This window comes from Lineus longissimus, chromosome 7 (assembly GCF_910592395.1).
Source record: "Lineus longissimus chromosome 7, tnLinLong1.2, whole genome shotgun sequence".
Taxonomy (NCBI): domain Eukaryota; kingdom Metazoa; phylum Nemertea; class Pilidiophora; order Heteronemertea; family Lineidae; genus Lineus; species Lineus longissimus.
The window spans coordinates 1,559,474-1,575,129 of NC_088314.1; the positions used below are offsets into that span (position 1 = coordinate 1,559,474).

Below are 15,656 nucleotides of genomic sequence, written 5' to 3' on the forward strand. Positions count from 1 at the left end.
TAGAGGACTTGATGACTCGACAGACATTCGTACTTTGTAGTTCGTCGTTTGTAGGGCGCTCAGTTTCGAAACCTGCAATCATTCGAAACAGAATACAATTGCCAACTTTGAGAGCATGATATCAAACTTGATTCGGTCGGGTCACTTAATGGGTTGTCCATTAAACACTCCTGTCTCCTAGCTTCAGCCGTCATTGGATTGCCCCACCTGGAAAATTGGCCAGTGGGTACGTGGCCATGTGGTATGTGGTACGTGGTTTTAGATACTGCCCATCCCCCCCCCCCCTTAAAGCTGGGCCCAAGTTCATGGTTTAACAACTGCATTTCTCAAATACACCTGATATACGTTGGGGAGTTGGGATATGATATCTGATAAGAGAAACTTAAGTAAAGGTTCTTCGCGCCACGCGCTCTCATTTCCCGATTTCATTGAAATAGTTTGATGCTCGAAATATTGATGGGAAAGAGCCTCTATCGCGTGGTGTGACGAGACGAGAGGCGCCTAGAGCGTGGTGCGGGCGTGTGGGCACGTGTCCGCTACTTGAAGGCCTTTAGCGTGTGGCGTGTTGCGTTAGCGGTATTCCCGGGGCTTATTGCGTGGGTTTGAGCGAGATAAGGGGGTCTATTCGCCACGCGCGGATCGCGCTCCGTTCTCCGAAAAAACACCCCCATCACGCTTTTTGGTACAAGGATGCTTGTGAGCGAGCAGAAAATGCATGCTGATTGTAGACTGCAGACCGAGGGTTTTCATGTACTACAGGGTGGCCCAGAATTATTTTCCCTCACACAAGGGAAAACCTTTCTGGGCCACCCTGTAGAAAACCTCTCTGGGCCACCCTGTGGAGTTTCGGCACAAAATCGTAAAAGCATTTATTCAATGCGGGTTTTGACTGAAACTTCACACTCCTGTGATATTGTCATGGGGTACTCACCACAAAACAAGGACACCAGGTTGTGATATTGTCCTCACCATTGCCCAGGAGTTTGGGCTGTAGGCCCTATGCGCCATCCTGAGCCAAATGTCATCAGGTTGTGATATTCTCCTCACCATCTTGAGCTGTGGTATGGTCCTCAAAAAGCCCAGGACATCATTGTGCTTACGACACCAGAGCCACAACAGGTTGGGACATTGTCCTCACAATCCAGAGTCCTGAGCATCCGTAATTTGAGCCAATGCTATAAGATTGTGATTATGTTGAAATAATTATAATACACAGATCAGGCTGTGATATTGTCTTCGCTCGCCTTATAAGGGACCAAAAAGTCAGGGATGTGGTACTGTCCACAACTTCACCAGGCTGTGATTTTGTCCGGGAGAAATCAACATGTGTTTTTTCCTGGTTGATGGTAAAAGTCAGTTTTCACGACTGACAAGAATCAGTATCAAACAAGTTTGAAGACCATTTCATTTGTTCTTAGAATAACATATCACCATCACTCGATAACTAACTACATGCAACACATTTACATTAAATTATACACAATCGTTTTGGATAGGGATAGCAACATAACATGTATATAAGCACTAAAGCCATTCTTTACAAAAACCTTCAGAGTCGTATCAAATGAGGACTACTCATTTATGCACTGCATTTCCAAATCACAGAGTTACAAAATTTTCATTGTGATGAGTTAACTATACACTTTTGAATCTTGATTCAAATTTTTATGGTGGATTTTGTAATCCACTGATATTCCCATAGGAATTAATACCCACATAAGTTTGTTGTTGAAAAGTATTCCATCAATCACGTTTGTTTTTTTTCTAGTCTACAACACTAAACAAACATATCTACAATCCTTCTGAAGCAGCATTATGCTCCTAAGGAGATCTAGACTGCCAGCTCAAATACAGCAATCTATTAGTATCAAAATAAACACAGCTTTTTAACATCATTTGCGATCATGAAGGAAGAGCTTTTCATCTTCATGTCAGAACAGTCTGCTCCACGAGGAGACGAATCTGATCCATGCTATTTTTGATCCAGCATGCAACATCTGGTATGACACCATGCACGCAATAGAAGCCGGGTCATTTGGTTTGAGGAATCATAGCACATCGGCGATACAGGTTATCTCAATATGGTGAAGTTTTTTAAGACAACCAATCCCCACAACTGTCCTAAAACACCTCAAACTTAACACTAAAATGTCATTTTAACTGCTTTTGGACCACTTCCATATTTTGTACTAACCCAAGCTGGAAAATGAGGCACATGGTAAAATACATAGAAAACAATACATTACACTCAGGGTGTATTAAATTGGTGTTCATACACGTAGCTTCTCTCAAAAGTTCTTCACTGAATAAATATTTCGCTATATGATGATAGTTTCTATTGAACATTTAGCACTTTTTTAACGGCTGAAATAACGTTATGAATTTGTGGTAAGGAATTCTCCTCCATCTGTTTTGCGTATGACATGGGTATGTCGGCTCCTGTTACTCGGATTACTGGTGCATCAAGATAATTAAATGCTGCACCTGAAAATTGAGGATGAAAACAGATTAAGTCGTGGATAGAAAGCACAGAGACTCCCAAAGACTGCTGCCGCTAACCAGTAAAGTACTCAGTTCAAAAGTCTCTGTTTATTTCATGATGCACAGTCATAACACTCGGCCTACTGGAACAATTACTGTATGGTAATGGAGTGCAAATGCTGAAGACAATGAAATTTAGGAATGACAGTAACAAAAAACAAATGCCTGCAAGGAAGAAAACAACAAAATGAAGACAAACTTTACATACTTTCCATAATGCGAGCACATATTTCCGAGCCAACACCATGCTGTGGCCAGCCTCCTTCAACAGTGACCAGGTGGTTGGTTTTCATCACAGAGTTTATGATAGTCTCTTCATCTAATGGTCGAATACTGCGAAGATTAATAACCTTGAAGAAAGGCATGAGAAAAGTAGGTGAATTAGATTCACATTGTATTCTAAAATCAAAAAGGCATGTTGAAACTGTTGGACCTATTTTTGCCCCATACTATCTGTGCATCTGAACAGCCTTCATCAGAGTTACATTCATCACTTTATGCCATCTTTTATCCATATTCAGTAATTCGTAATGCACATGTGCTTTCCAAACATCTTTCTTAGACATTGTTTCAGGACCCTGAAGTGAGTACATGTATCTAGGAAAAGCAAATTCATTGAACACAACAGGACAGACAATGCAGTGACAAGATCTGGGTTCGAACCAAGTCCTTGAATTTGAAGTAATTGCACTCTGATAATTATTTCAAGCAGCATACCTCAGCTGATATGCCTATCTTCTTCAGTTCCTCAGCAACATCTAGACATAAACTCACTGGTTTCGAATGGGCTACTAAAGTTACATCAGTGCCTGAAATATAACAATATTCCACCTTAGATGTTGCAGCCAAGGACTGCTAGGTTTAATTTGATGGTAAATGATAATTTTGAGCCCTTTGAGAAAAGTGATTAACAATCTTTTTGATGGCCTTGTCGTGCTATTTCTTGGTTGTGTAATCAAGACTGCTCGGGTACACCTCAGAACAAATATAAAACCCTTTAGTTGGCACCTCAAGATTTGGGGGATGACAACTTTTGAAAATCACCCAAATGTACATGTAAAGGGCTTGGCTGTTTTCCATGACCACAAAAGCAGATTTCCACTTACCTTCTTGCATTATTTTCGCTTTGCCGAAAGGAATCAGAAAATCAGATGATAATGCTTCCTCAGACATTGGGAATTGAGTGCCATACAGGAGTTCATTTTCTAAGAGGACAACTGGAAGAAGAAAATTAGTTGCTTTTTATTGATGAGATGAAGAGATGGCACTGACTGTGCTAGCAGTGTCTCGAGACCGATCTGGATCATGTGTGCTACATGCACATTCACACCCTTACACATAGTTGTGCTCGGTTTAGCTCAGCCGACCCAAAATTATATTTATTGCAAGATGATGATGCAATCTGCTGCCGCTCCTACCTGGATTATCATCTCTGATAGCTGATTTAAGGAGGCCTTTACAATCTTCTGAGTCATAAGGTGACACCACCTTTACACCAGGACAGTGACTATACCAAGCAGCAAAACACTGCGAGTGTTGGGCGGCCACTCCGGAAGCAGCACCATTTGGTCCTCGGAAAACTACTGGTACTGTGACCTGAAAGGACAAAAATGTAAACAAATTTAGCAACAATCAGTTTTTGGAAAATGTACGCGACATTTTCTTCCAATCCAAGATCTTAATTCTGCACTGAGGTGTCATCATCAATGGAGGAACTGACCAGAAGTCAGGTTCCTCTGTTCCAGATAACATGCTTCAATCATCGGAATACAGGCAGAAGCCAACCAGATTTGTGTTGCATTGAATTGTTTCACATCAAGTCAATCTAATAAATCCACACATCTCTATAGTTTGACAACAGCACAATATTCATCAAAAAGTCATCAATTGATTGTAAACTTACTTGTCCAGCTGACATGTAATGGGATTTTGCTGCCGAGTTTATTATCTGAAATAGAAACCGCCTGTGTTAGTTGGAGCAATGTCAGGGAAATCCAGACACATCCGATGTAAAAAAGAAAATCTGATTGTTTCCTGCGTTGTGCAACAAAGATTTCATGATGTAATGTGCCATTGACAACAGATTAATTTGCATCAGTGTTGCTATCAAGGTACGGCACGTCATGTCTTAGTGTGGTCCAGGTTGTGGCCGCCACTGCCAGAGCTAGAGATACACATAGGAACAACCACGAGTCTTTCTGTACAAGTGGAACTTACTTGATCAATTGCTTGCATGGAGAAGTTAAATGTCATGAATTCACAAATTGGACGAAGACCAGCCTGAAAGAGAGGAGAGTAAATATGAGCCATTCAACTGAATCCAGGCAATACTTTTGACAATACATTCTGCACATCCAATATTTATCCCATGAAACTCATCTCTCACCAATTGGCTTGTCAACTATGCCTATTGTGATAACCTAAGGCCCAACATCTGTCCATCAGCATGTGTCAAAATTGAATCAACTCAAGAAAATTCTGCATAAGATACACAACAAACATTAACAACTATCTGTTTGTGAGCATATATCATTGATGTATTACATAATTATGTCCTACCACTGACACAGATTATCATGACACATACCATGGCAGCACCAACTGCGATTCCTGCAAATCCCATCTGAAAATGGAAGAGAACATGGTTATTAACGAGAATATCAAAATATAATTATCATTGCTGTTTCTACTTGGTAGGGTTTTGTTGGGGTTTTCAGCACAACTTTAAAATATAACTGACATTTCCCTTACCTCAGTGATTGGTGTGTCAATAATTCGTTTGTCCCCATATTTCTTCCAAAGGCCTCTGCTAACCTGAGATAATAGAAAAGAGATTCAATACAAATCTTTGTCAACATACACTGCTCAGTTTGTAAGGATTCAAACCAAATGTCAGAGGAGAGCAATCCTTCATTGTAAGTCCTTGTCACAATTTGCACATTTTCAATACTTGAATTGAAACCCACAGATCCTTGCAAGGCAAGGTCCGTTCTGAGGCAAATGTTTTACCTTGTACGCTCCATCATACTGAGCCACTTCTTCTCCAAGTAGGAATACACGTTCATCTCTGACAAGTTCCTCCTCCATGGCCATGTTCAGGGCATCACGAACTGTCATCTAAAAAGATGGATGGAAATGAATGAGATCACCTAGGTTTATGTCAGCACCCGTTACACAGGCGAACGGTCATGACGGTCGGTAGGCTAGGGCATACCAACCAATTACCAGCATCCCGAAAATATTGTGTCAGTTGTCAGTGGCAAGCTGAAGCTCACCTGTGTAGCCGCAACTCTTGACGTGCAAAACGAGTTCGCAGTGGCACTTCCATTCTTGGATAGACTCTGAAATAAAACCATAGTATAGTTAAGTAACCTAGCTTCATCTGTTGCAAGAAAAACTGGATTTTAAAGGTTGCAATGATAGAGAAAGGTCAAACTTTTACCCTGCAAAAAGTTCGGAAACTGGCGAGGGCAGCCATTTTGAAGCAACGTTGGTCTCAAGCTAGCAGAAAAATTATAACTTGTCACGCGTCGTATATTCGTAGGGGTCGTAGTACATTTACAAATGAACAGATGGGTTGATTTGCGTAAGAATTAGAAAATGTTGAAGTGGGTTGAGTTTGGTTAGAAAAAGCCATCAAATGTAATTTAAAGCTTGGGTGTGGCGATCTTTCCGTTCACTTCATCGAAATACCGGCCTTTTATATTTGGGAAAATATTAGGTATTTTATATTTTCCAATGATACCGACTCAGATATTCAGTGTGGAGTTAGCAACCGATGACGTTGTTGCGATTTTGACCAATGGAATTTTCTGCACGTGACCTATGCCTTTTACACCGGCACCGCACGCAAAAGCCAGTAAGTTGTTGGGGAGACGTCTCTAAATTATCAGTTTTCACCCTTGAAATACAATAATACCCCAAAAATGTTGTGTCCTTTCGTAAACAATTGGTTTATTGAATAACGACTCTCTTTTTCAGAAGATCCATCATGTTTCGGAGCCTTTTTCCAACGGGTAAAGAAAGCCCATTCGCCAGCCCTTTTCATCAGTCGGCAGAATGTGAAGGTGCTCAAATCAACGAAAACCGAGTGATCAAAGCTGCCTCTACAGGTGATTTATTTGTCCGCTCACATTTTCATTGCCCAGTTAAAAATCTCTCATTGAATACGCGGCCTGATTAAACACTTCACTGCTGGGGCTTCATTAAATCAAAATGCTCCCAGAGTAAAAAGGCTAAAAATTGGAAAATATGAAGGTCATTGTATCTCCATTGAGAGGTCACACATTTATTCATTGGGCCAAGTGACACTGGGCCCAACTGACAGTCTGTGATAGTCATTCCGGTAATGAAATATTGAAATGAGTTCTGGTGTTTCACAGTCACTATAGATTCATGCACTTGATTGGGAACAACGTTTACATGACGTAGTGTTGGCCGTCGTCACGTCACCATGCATTTTACATTACTGTAACGTGACGAGACGCGACGTTTTCGTAAACGTTGGTCCCAATCAAGTGCATGGATCTTAGAGTTACAGTTTCACCTTAAAAAACATGGCTGGTAATCAATGTCCTGGGCCGTAGCTTCACTTAGTCACTATATATTCCCTTTTTTTTCAGAGGACACCAGCTGCGAATTTGGTTCCGCTAAATACTATGCCCTCTGTGGATTTGGTGGTATTCTAAGTTGTGGTATAACACACACAGCTGTCGTACCCCTGGATCTTGTCAAATGCAGAATACAGGTCGACCCCGAAAAATACAAAAGTATTTTCCGTGGATTCAAAATCACAGTCGCTGAGGAGGGTTTTCGTGCCCTTGCCAAGGGATGGGCGCCAACCTTCGTTGGTTACTCCATGCAGGGTCTTGGTAAATTTGGATTCTATGAAGTATTCAAGAATGTCTACAGTGGTATGATAGGGGAGGTAATTATCAAAAAAATAAAATCGCTGATAATTGGAAATAGAAACTACATGATCTTTATGGCAGTCTAATTTCGTCGAAATATTTTATGGACATTGTTGTGTGCTGAAGTAAAAATTCTCATTGATGTGCCTAACAACTGTCATGATACAATGTATTTCAGCTTATGATTTACCTGAAGAAACCAAACGAATCAGACCTGGTCCAAGTTAAATAATCCTTTCATTGTCTGGAAATGATACTCATTCTCACCAACATTTTAGCTTGAAATCATAGAAATTTCTTGTTTCAGGAAATGTCTTACTCCTACCGAACATCGCTGTATTTAGCAGCCAGTGCATCTGCAGAATTTTTCGCCGATATTGCTCTTTGTCCGATGGAGGCTGTAAAAGTAAGAGTGCAGACAATGCCTGGGTTTGCAAATACGCTGCGTGAAGGTTTCCCTAAAATTCTCAAAAATGAGGGATTCAATGGGTAAGGATAAAGTGTAAATGTTGTTACATCACTGGTTGTTGTGAATTGACTGTTCAAATCTTTTCCCACTGGTCATTTGCTACATGTATGTCTTATTAGTGTTTTATGGGATTGAGATATAATTAGTCAATTTTCCAAATTGTTGAGTTGCAGTTTTCAGTATTGGGCACTTTCGTCACTGTGCCTTGCCTAACAGATTTCCAAACTCTATTGTATTGAAAATCACTCGTGAGATGATTGTCTGAAAGTGAAAAAAAGTACATCATATACATTACATGTATGGTTCCGTTGTCTTTCAGTTTCTACAAGGGTCTTGTTCCACTGTGGGCTCGACAGATTCCCTACACAATGATGAAGTTTGCCTGCTTTGAGAGGACTGTAGAAGCGCTGTACAAATATGTGGTACCAAAGCCAAGGAGTGATTGTTCAAAGGGAGAGCAGTTAGTTGTCACATTTGCAGCCGGTTACATTGGTATGTTAATTGAATGAATAAAAGCAATCGAGTTTCAATTTACATACATGTGGTACTGCAGACATAATCTGCATGACTTGATCAACACCACATGTACATGGACTTGAGGACTCGTATCTTGCTACAGTTCTCGACCAGAAAGGGTATGTGACCAGTTCTGGCAAAAGCTTATTACTTGAAGAAATATCTAATAAATAGGTTTTGTGCAAAGAGACCATTTCAGCGATCCCACAGAACTCCGTCCGCCAATGTAATCATCTCTGTACATTTCATGGTCGCTCACAAAATAGAGCTGACAAATGCCACCTGTTGTACGATACTTTTTAGCATTTAATTGTTCATGTGTCTAAGTATTAAGTATTCTGTTCCATTAATCATCTGTTCAGTAGAGACGCAATGTAGCAATGCCTTCTTTCTCTTTCAGCTGGTGTATTTTGTGCCATTGTCTCGCATCCTGCTGACACAATCGTATCAAAATTGAACCAGGCAAAAGGAAGCAACTTCATGGAAGTCGCCAAGAAATTAGGTTTCATGGGTATGTAAAATTTCTTATTTGATAGATAGAAGAAAGAATTTCTGATATGCTTGTTACTGATGTGGTAGAATGAAGAAGTACAGTTCATTGCAAAACATTTGGAATTGATGGTTAGAGACGAGTAGAATAGTCCAGCCTTCTTGTAAAACAGCTTTCATACTCATAAAGAATGTTAGGGCTTCTGCACACACTCCCTTAGTGTACACATGTATGGCAAGTAGACCTATTCCTTATTCTTTCATAATCATACACAAGTACATTGTATATGGTGGTCATTACTGATAGTCTCTCTGTTCCAGGTATGTGGAAGGGTCTCGTTCCACGTATCATCATGATTGGTACACTGACAGCCCTACAGTGGTTCATCTATGACTCGGTCAAGGTCGTGTTCAGACTTCCACGCCCACCACCACCAGAGATGCCAGAGAGCCTGAAGAAAAAGCTGGCTGCTCAGCAATAACTATGACAGAACTTAGGAGATTTCTATTTGACTAACCAATTGTTGTTCTGGCAAGGACTAATGCTATCATCGTTTTGGCGAGGACTAGTGCTATCATAGTTCACGTAAGGACTAGTGCTTGGTATTCAAAAGAGAAGGATGTAATTTTCCACTTGTGACATGTGATAATTCTGTTTGGAACATTTTCATTTGGCTTATTCTCGAACATTATTCATTTCCTCATTTATGAATACAACAGAAATGGACTTTGCTCTTTGAAAGTAACACGCTCAGATCCCTCCGACATCTAAAACATTTCTGTAATAACTTTTGTTTGCAGTGCACTTTGATGCTTTGATAGTTGCCTTGTTAATAACAATATTAAAATCGGGCAAATATTCTGTAACTTGCTTCCTTGCGCACTGTATTTAGGCTATTTATTATTGAAATCATTTCATAATGAGAACAATGCAGATGGTTTTCTAGGTTTTGATTGTACATGAATGAAACCGATAAAATGAAGAACATGGTTAACATATTTTCCTGTAACATAGTGAGTGATCAAACTTGAAAAATGAATAAATCAGAATTGTACAGTGAAAAGAATTGTTTTCGTTGGTATTTCAATGTGGCCTCCCAGGGCAAACTTCGTCGATGTCCCGTTTGTGGTTATTGTGAGTTGCTGCAGTGTTGTGACATCTTTTTGGACGAAATGTACTCTAGATTTTTCTTCAAATGAATGGAGGAGACTGTTAAAAGTTCTTAAAAGAGTCTAGTCACGCTGCAGATGCCACCTGTCATTGGCAAGCACTATAATCTGTCTTCAAGATGGGTAATAAAATACCAGAGCTGGCAGTAATCTGTCATCAAGATTAGTTATATATTCCCCCACTGGCCCCAATACACTATCGCCCAGCGCTAGCACTGATCTGTCTCAAAGATGGAATGTTTCGCCCAGTAGAGCTCTCGAACAAATCTGTCTGCAAAAGATGGGTGACACACACATGGCCGAGAGGTCAAACGTCTGTGGTGCCACCTGTTGTACTAACTATACACTGCAGGGATCTATCATTCTCCAAGCGACGTTAATGGTGATTATTGACGCTAAGTCTCACTCACCCTACTGACTCTGACTCTATGTGAGAATTTCAACGGGTCTATGTAAAATTCGACATTACGGACCGAAGACCGGGAGATTGCCTGGTAACCTTGTGGCTCGCATGAACACATCTAGTGAAATGATATGTATTTGTTATCTAAAACAATCTAATGCAGTTATGAACAAACAAACATGATCATAACTGTAAATATGACTAAATAATTATCTATAACAACGCAAGTTGTCAACAAACTGGTTTTATTTGAAACTACATTTGTAGTGTTGTGATATCCGGTGTCGGTGTTGTTAGGTCAACAAATCTCACAAAATCATGCAAAATGAGGAGAAAGTCTGAAGTTTGCCCCGTTTCAAACCCTAAAATCTACTTGTGCATTGGCTTGTTATCATTGTCAACGTTATGTGACGGGAATGTGTTCTTATTCAAGAGGGGCTGGGGACTATATGATAAGAAATATGGGTCATTTCCAGAGAAAGAAAGGCTCAAAATGAAGGATCTTGCCCGCAATATGTTTCACTTTGGTTATGACAACTACATGAAACATGCCTTTCCTCAGGACGAATTGAACCCAATTTACTGCTCTGGCAGGGGCCCAGATCATGCTAATCCGTAAGTTACTTTAAAAGAACTGAAGATAAATCCAACCCTGCTGCGCTGCTCTGCATGCTGTCTTGCAATGAGAATCAGTTGGTCATCAATAACTGAGATATTTGTCCCTCGTAATTTGTGTCCCGAATGAATATGAAATTAACCCCTCAGTAGTGCCTGTACAATCTGATTGCAGCCAAAATGTCTGAATATTGGTGTTCATCAGTTGGTATGGTATATTGTTGTACAATGTTGCAGTTGATCTATATTCTTTATCTCCTACAGATCCAACATCAACATCAATGATGTCCTTGGTGACTATGCACTCACTCTCATTGATTCACTGGACACATTAGCAGTATGTGAAGTATAAAGTCTATTTCCTCTCCAAGTCCAGGCTGTGAGTGACTGTCTTCAAGCAAAACACTGATGTTGAAAATATTCTCCGAAATTGTATTTTCTCTAAGCAAAATATGTCTCATATGAGTATCATACTGTCAACTGTTTGTCATACTCAGTATGACAAACAGTTGACAGTCTTAGTGTTCAGGATAAGTGCTTGAAGAGACCCTTCTTTTTCTTTTCTATTTTAAATTGTAGTTGATTTTGAATCTTGTCCAATTCCAGATAATGGGCAATGGTACTGAATTCAAGAGAGCTGTCCAACTTGTGATAGACCATGTCTCCTTTGATAAGTCAAACACAGTTCAAGTATTTGAGGCTACAATACGGTAAGACTACAATGTTTTATTGAGTGAATGAGTAAAACAATCTGATGATGACACTGACAGGAAGGCCCTGCCGAAAACCAGGAAAGAATTTGGCCTGAAATTCCAAAGACATCTTTGACCATCCCAGTGTTTCTACATGTAAATTCTAGGCCTGCCTTGTCATCTTTGCAGGGTTCTTGGTGCCTTACTCTCGGCTCACCTCATCATCACAGATTCCCAGCAGCCATTTGGCGACATGGTGCCCGAGGACTACGACAATGAACTGCTGAGTTTAGCTCATGACCTTGCTGTTAGGCTGATGCCAGCATTTGAAAATACTGCCACGGGAATTCCATTCCCTAGGGTAAGATCGCCAGACATGTAGAAATCTCTCTGAAGACAATGACAGCTAATCCTAACACATATGGAAATTTGACTAATGACAGCTCGCTACCTGTGGCAAAGTGCATATTAATTTGTTTGACTTTGTTCAAGGACAAATCAGTTGAACACTTAGTCTTCAGAGATGTACTGAACGAACTCATTTTGATTTTAATGTTGTTTTCAGGTGAATTTAAAGTGGGGTGTACCATTGGACTGCCTTAACGAGACTTGTACCGCTGGTGCTGGGACACTTATGCTGGAGTTTGGTCTACTAAGCTTCTTATTGAATGACCCAACCTATGCTTCAATGGCCAAGAGAGCACTCGAGGCGGTCTGGAAGTTCAAGTCAAATGTAACTGGACTTGTTGGTGAGTTGATGCTGATTTTCTCCATTACCTGTTGAGGGTAAATGTCACAGGACTTAATCACATTTCTGTCCACTTTTCCTTTGTAATAACTGTTAGTTTAAAGTGTACTTTACTGTCCTGTGTCAATTCTCATGCTAATTTTGTTGCTATTTTAGGTAACGTGATAAATATCCAGACAGGACAGTGGGTGGGACAGATGAGTGGGCTTGGAGCTGGGCTCGATTCCTTCTATGAATATATGCTGAAGGTGAGCTGAGTTTCTTCATTGTAAGTTGTGGGTTTGGGTCAGAATGCAAGATCTTCTGCTGTACTCTCAGTTAAACCCAGAGCCATGACAGTCATAATAAGAAGTGGTGTACAAATCCTAATCATATTAAGTTTGTGTAAGAATAAAAGAATCTTATAATTTCAGGCATACATTATGTTTGGTGATGAATCATTCCTTAAAAAGTTCAATGAATCTTACGAATCCATCAAGTACCATCTTCGTCGTGGGCGGATTCATTGTAACCAGGGGATGGGTCATCCTCCAATCTATGTTAATGTCCACATGATGAATGGAGAAACAGCCAACAACTGGATCGATGCGCTACAGGCTGCTTGGCCAGCAGTGCAGGTAAGCTGTGTTCATTATAATTCTGTTAATGCTCTTCTTTTTCCACAACCTGGGCCTAGGACAAGGTCATAATACTGACCATTATGCCCATGGCTCTTTCGGCCAAGGAGGGGGGTTCCACGCAAGCTACTAATGTTTCTCACTTGGTGGCCTCTTCACCGCTTTGTAACCTAATAGCATTGATGACCCATCGGTTGAAAGTTCCCGACCATAATTGATGATCCAATGTATTCTTATTGCAGGTTTTAAATGGAGATGTAGAAGAGGCTATCTGTACTCATGCACTTTACTACACAATATGGAAGAAATACGGGGCACTTCCAGAAAGATTCAATTGGCATTTAAAGGCACCAGATGTTTCATTTTATCCATTGAGGCCAGAGCTGGTGGAATCAACATATCTTTTGTACCAAGCCACTAAGAATCCATTCTATTTACATGTGGGGAAGGACATCTTGTTTAGTCTTGAGAAACATGCTAGGGCAATGTAAGTTCCTACATGTATGGGTTTCACATGCCTTGGTAAATCTTTATTGTTGGAGTTTTGCATTTGGAGTCATGAAGTCCGGAGCGAAGGTCCATCCAACCCATTTCAGAGAGAGCATTTGACTATCTGTAGCCAGATACACCTTCTTGCTGGTTCATTAACCTGCCTCTGAGGTATTGAGTCGCTGAAGTGTTTGTTGAATTGATTGACTTGCCAATTCCACATATTTATGCATTGATATACATGTACTCTTGTTGTTCTCATGCAGATGTGGCTATGCAACTATTCATGATGTTGCGAAGAAAGACCATGAAGACAGAATGGAGAGCTTCTTTCTGAGTGAAACTGTGAAATATCTCTACTTGGTGAGTGTAATAGGGACAAGCACCTGCATCTCATCTAAATGTCATGTAGATTCTACCATTTGCCAACATTGATTCTTTGACGGAAAATTTTGCCTGTGCACTTGAAAGTTTCAGGGTAGACCATGGTTAGGTGAAGTCAGATAGTAAGCTCTACTGTTGTTGACACCAGAGAACATTAACCCTCCCAGTCAGCTTTCTACTCTAAACCTTAACCTGACCCACATTTACATTTCTTCTCTTTTCTCTTTCATTTCCAGTTATTTGATCAAGACAATTTTCTCAACAAGAACGAAATGAAATATATATTCACCACAGAGGGCCATATCCTTCCCATGAATCCTCAGCTCCGCGATTCGGGATCTTACCGGTACAATTCGACGAAAAAGCGTGGCAAGTCCAAGGCAGGCTCTAGTAGAATTCGACATGCTTATAGCAATCAGAAAGGAACATGTCCAAATACATTACCGTTCAGGGATCCGGAGGAAAAATATAGAACAGGAAAAGTATGTTTTATCTCTTTAGTTCATTGCATGATGGTGAAAAGCTTTATACCATGATTGAACGACTCGTTCTTTCTGTGTAATACTACCCTGCCCAGCCCTTGCTCGCAAATTGCTAACCCTACAAAGCCACTGACTACATGAGTGTCGGTACCGGCTGGACATGTAGGCCTACATGTAACACTACATGTCGTTTCTATACCCTTTCAGTGTGATAAACTCCTGAAAGACAAAGAGTTTTTCCTGCCCTTGAAGAGCCAATACCTGGAGCAGATGGCAGCCATTGTAGGTTACGTGGAGAACAGCTGACCAAGGCCAATGATCAATACAAACGTCTTCCAAACAATACCAAAGTCTTTCGTATTGAAAGAGAGCAATATTCATAGTGCCAGTTTAGATAACATTCTTATTGTTTGAGATCAAAGTGATTTGACATAGTGTTATAGTGAACTTGGTGGTGCTCGATAGAGTTGAAGTCGGTGCTGGTGGAGAGGGCGCGCTTTGACTGAGGACTGAAGTTCAGATGATCTGGGGTTGGGGGTTATTGGAACTGTCATGACTACAGTTTGAATGCAACTTACCAAATATACACAAACTGACCACTTTACTTTGCTCAGATAAAGGTTGTGCCGTTGTCTGTGATAATAACACATATGTACATAAAATCTTCCAAACTTTGTAACTTGAAATGAATCACATGCAAATATTTATCTTATTGATGTTGTTGTTGTGATTATTCACTAATGATTGCACTCTGTATGAACTTGTCATCAAGATTGACTGTACTACAGGGAAGAGTATTGTCATGACTGTACATAACATTGTATACATCAAAAGTCTATTAAAGGTGCATGGATAAATCATTCTATTTTGTGTGAAGGATGTTTTATACTACATGTAGAAGCATGAGAGAATCACAGATCACTATCATTGTTTCTGTTGACCAAATAAAGGTTAATGATATTGTTAACTCTTTTCTTTGTCTTGTTAAAGTAAAATCCGTACATGTCTCGTAGCTACACTCACAGCAGTGTCTACTGCTGTTTCCCATTCTTGGGTCAAGACCATGGGAAAGCACCATGCCATAATGCCCTTTATATCCGAGGCCAGAATTCGAAGATCGTAGCATTGCAC

General features: G+C 40.3%; 3 protein-coding genes across 3 annotated transcripts; 2 read left to right on the top strand and 1 right to left on the bottom strand.

The window, feature by feature from the left end:
- Nucleotides 1-1,397: 1,397 nt before the first annotated feature.
- LOC135490758 (pyruvate dehydrogenase E1 component subunit beta, mitochondrial-like) lies at nucleotides 1,398-6,110 on the bottom strand. Its single transcript, XM_064776217.1, has 12 exons — nucleotides 5,984-6,110; nucleotides 5,817-5,882; nucleotides 5,551-5,658; nucleotides 5,293-5,355; nucleotides 5,129-5,164; nucleotides 4,759-4,821; nucleotides 4,445-4,489; nucleotides 3,960-4,137; nucleotides 3,648-3,758; nucleotides 3,259-3,350; nucleotides 2,750-2,891; nucleotides 1,398-2,484 (listed from the first exon to the last, which is right to left on the bottom strand). Exons 1-12 carry the CDS (start codon nucleotides 6,017-6,019, stop codon nucleotides 2,336-2,338), a joined length of 1,089 nt encoding a protein of 362 aa, XP_064632287.1. The 5' UTR covers nucleotides 6,020-6,110; the 3' UTR covers nucleotides 1,398-2,335.
- Nucleotides 6,111-6,291: 181 nt separating this feature from the next.
- On the top strand, nucleotides 6,292-9,986 carry LOC135491455 (solute carrier family 25 member 3-like). The gene is made up of 7 exons (XM_064777350.1): nucleotides 6,292-6,400; nucleotides 6,523-6,653; nucleotides 7,164-7,468; nucleotides 7,759-7,940; nucleotides 8,240-8,412; nucleotides 8,837-8,947; nucleotides 9,247-9,986. Exons 2-7 carry the CDS (start codon nucleotides 6,533-6,535, stop codon nucleotides 9,405-9,407), a joined length of 1,053 nt encoding a protein of 350 aa, XP_064633420.1. The 5' UTR covers nucleotides 6,292-6,400; nucleotides 6,523-6,532; the 3' UTR covers nucleotides 9,408-9,986.
- A 622-nt stretch (nucleotides 9,987-10,608) lies between these two features.
- Nucleotides 10,609-15,492, top strand: LOC135490834 (ER degradation-enhancing alpha-mannosidase-like protein 1). Its single transcript, XM_064776378.1, has 11 exons — nucleotides 10,609-11,113; nucleotides 11,378-11,450; nucleotides 11,720-11,823; nucleotides 11,995-12,166; nucleotides 12,371-12,554; nucleotides 12,710-12,801; nucleotides 12,967-13,170; nucleotides 13,413-13,657; nucleotides 13,926-14,022; nucleotides 14,280-14,525; nucleotides 14,733-15,492. The coding sequence occupies exons 1-11, from the start codon at nucleotides 10,824-10,826 to the stop codon at nucleotides 14,829-14,831; spliced, it is 1,806 nt and encodes a 601-aa protein (XP_064632448.1). The 5' UTR covers nucleotides 10,609-10,823; the 3' UTR covers nucleotides 14,832-15,492.
- Nucleotides 15,493-15,656: the final 164 nt, after the last annotated feature.

What these genes read in the sequence shown, in the direction of transcription:
- LOC135490834 (XM_064776378.1), top strand. Translation starts at nt 10,824, where the DNA reads ATGAGGAGAAAGTCTGAAGTTTGCCCCGTTTCAAACCCTAAAATCTAC. An exon ending in ATTCACTGGACACATTAGCA is followed by an intron (nt 11,451 to 11,719) that starts GTATGTGAAGTA and finishes GTCCAATTCCAG; the next exon opens with ATAATGGGCAATGGTACTGA. An exon ending in CGGGAATTCCATTCCCTAGG is followed by an intron (nt 12,167 to 12,370) that starts GTAAGATCGCCA and finishes TGTTGTTTTCAG; the next exon opens with GTGAATTTAAAGTGGGGTGT.
- LOC135491455 (XM_064777350.1), top strand. Translation starts at nt 6,533, where the DNA reads ATGTTTCGGAGCCTTTTTCCAACGGGTAAAGAAAGCCCATTCGCCAGC. An exon ending in GATCAAAGCTGCCTCTACAG is followed by an intron (nt 6,654 to 7,163) that starts GTGATTTATTTG and finishes CTTTTTTTTCAG; the next exon opens with AGGACACCAGCTGCGAATTT. An exon ending in CAAGAAATTAGGTTTCATGG is followed by an intron (nt 8,948 to 9,246) that starts GTATGTAAAATT and finishes TCTCTGTTCCAG; the next exon opens with GTATGTGGAAGGGTCTCGTT.
- LOC135490758 (XM_064776217.1), bottom strand. Translation starts at nt 6,019, where the DNA reads ATGGCTGCCCTCGCCAGTTTCCGAACTTTTTGCAGG. An exon ending in TCGCAGTTGGTGCTGCCATG is followed by an intron (nt 4,822 to 5,128) that starts GTATGTGTCATG and finishes CCTCTCTTTCAG; the next exon opens with GCTGGTCTTCGTCCAATTTG. An exon ending in CCATGCAAGCAATTGATCAA is followed by an intron (nt 4,490 to 4,758) that starts GTAAGTTCCACT and finishes TTTCTATTTCAG; the next exon opens with ATAATAAACTCGGCAGCAAA.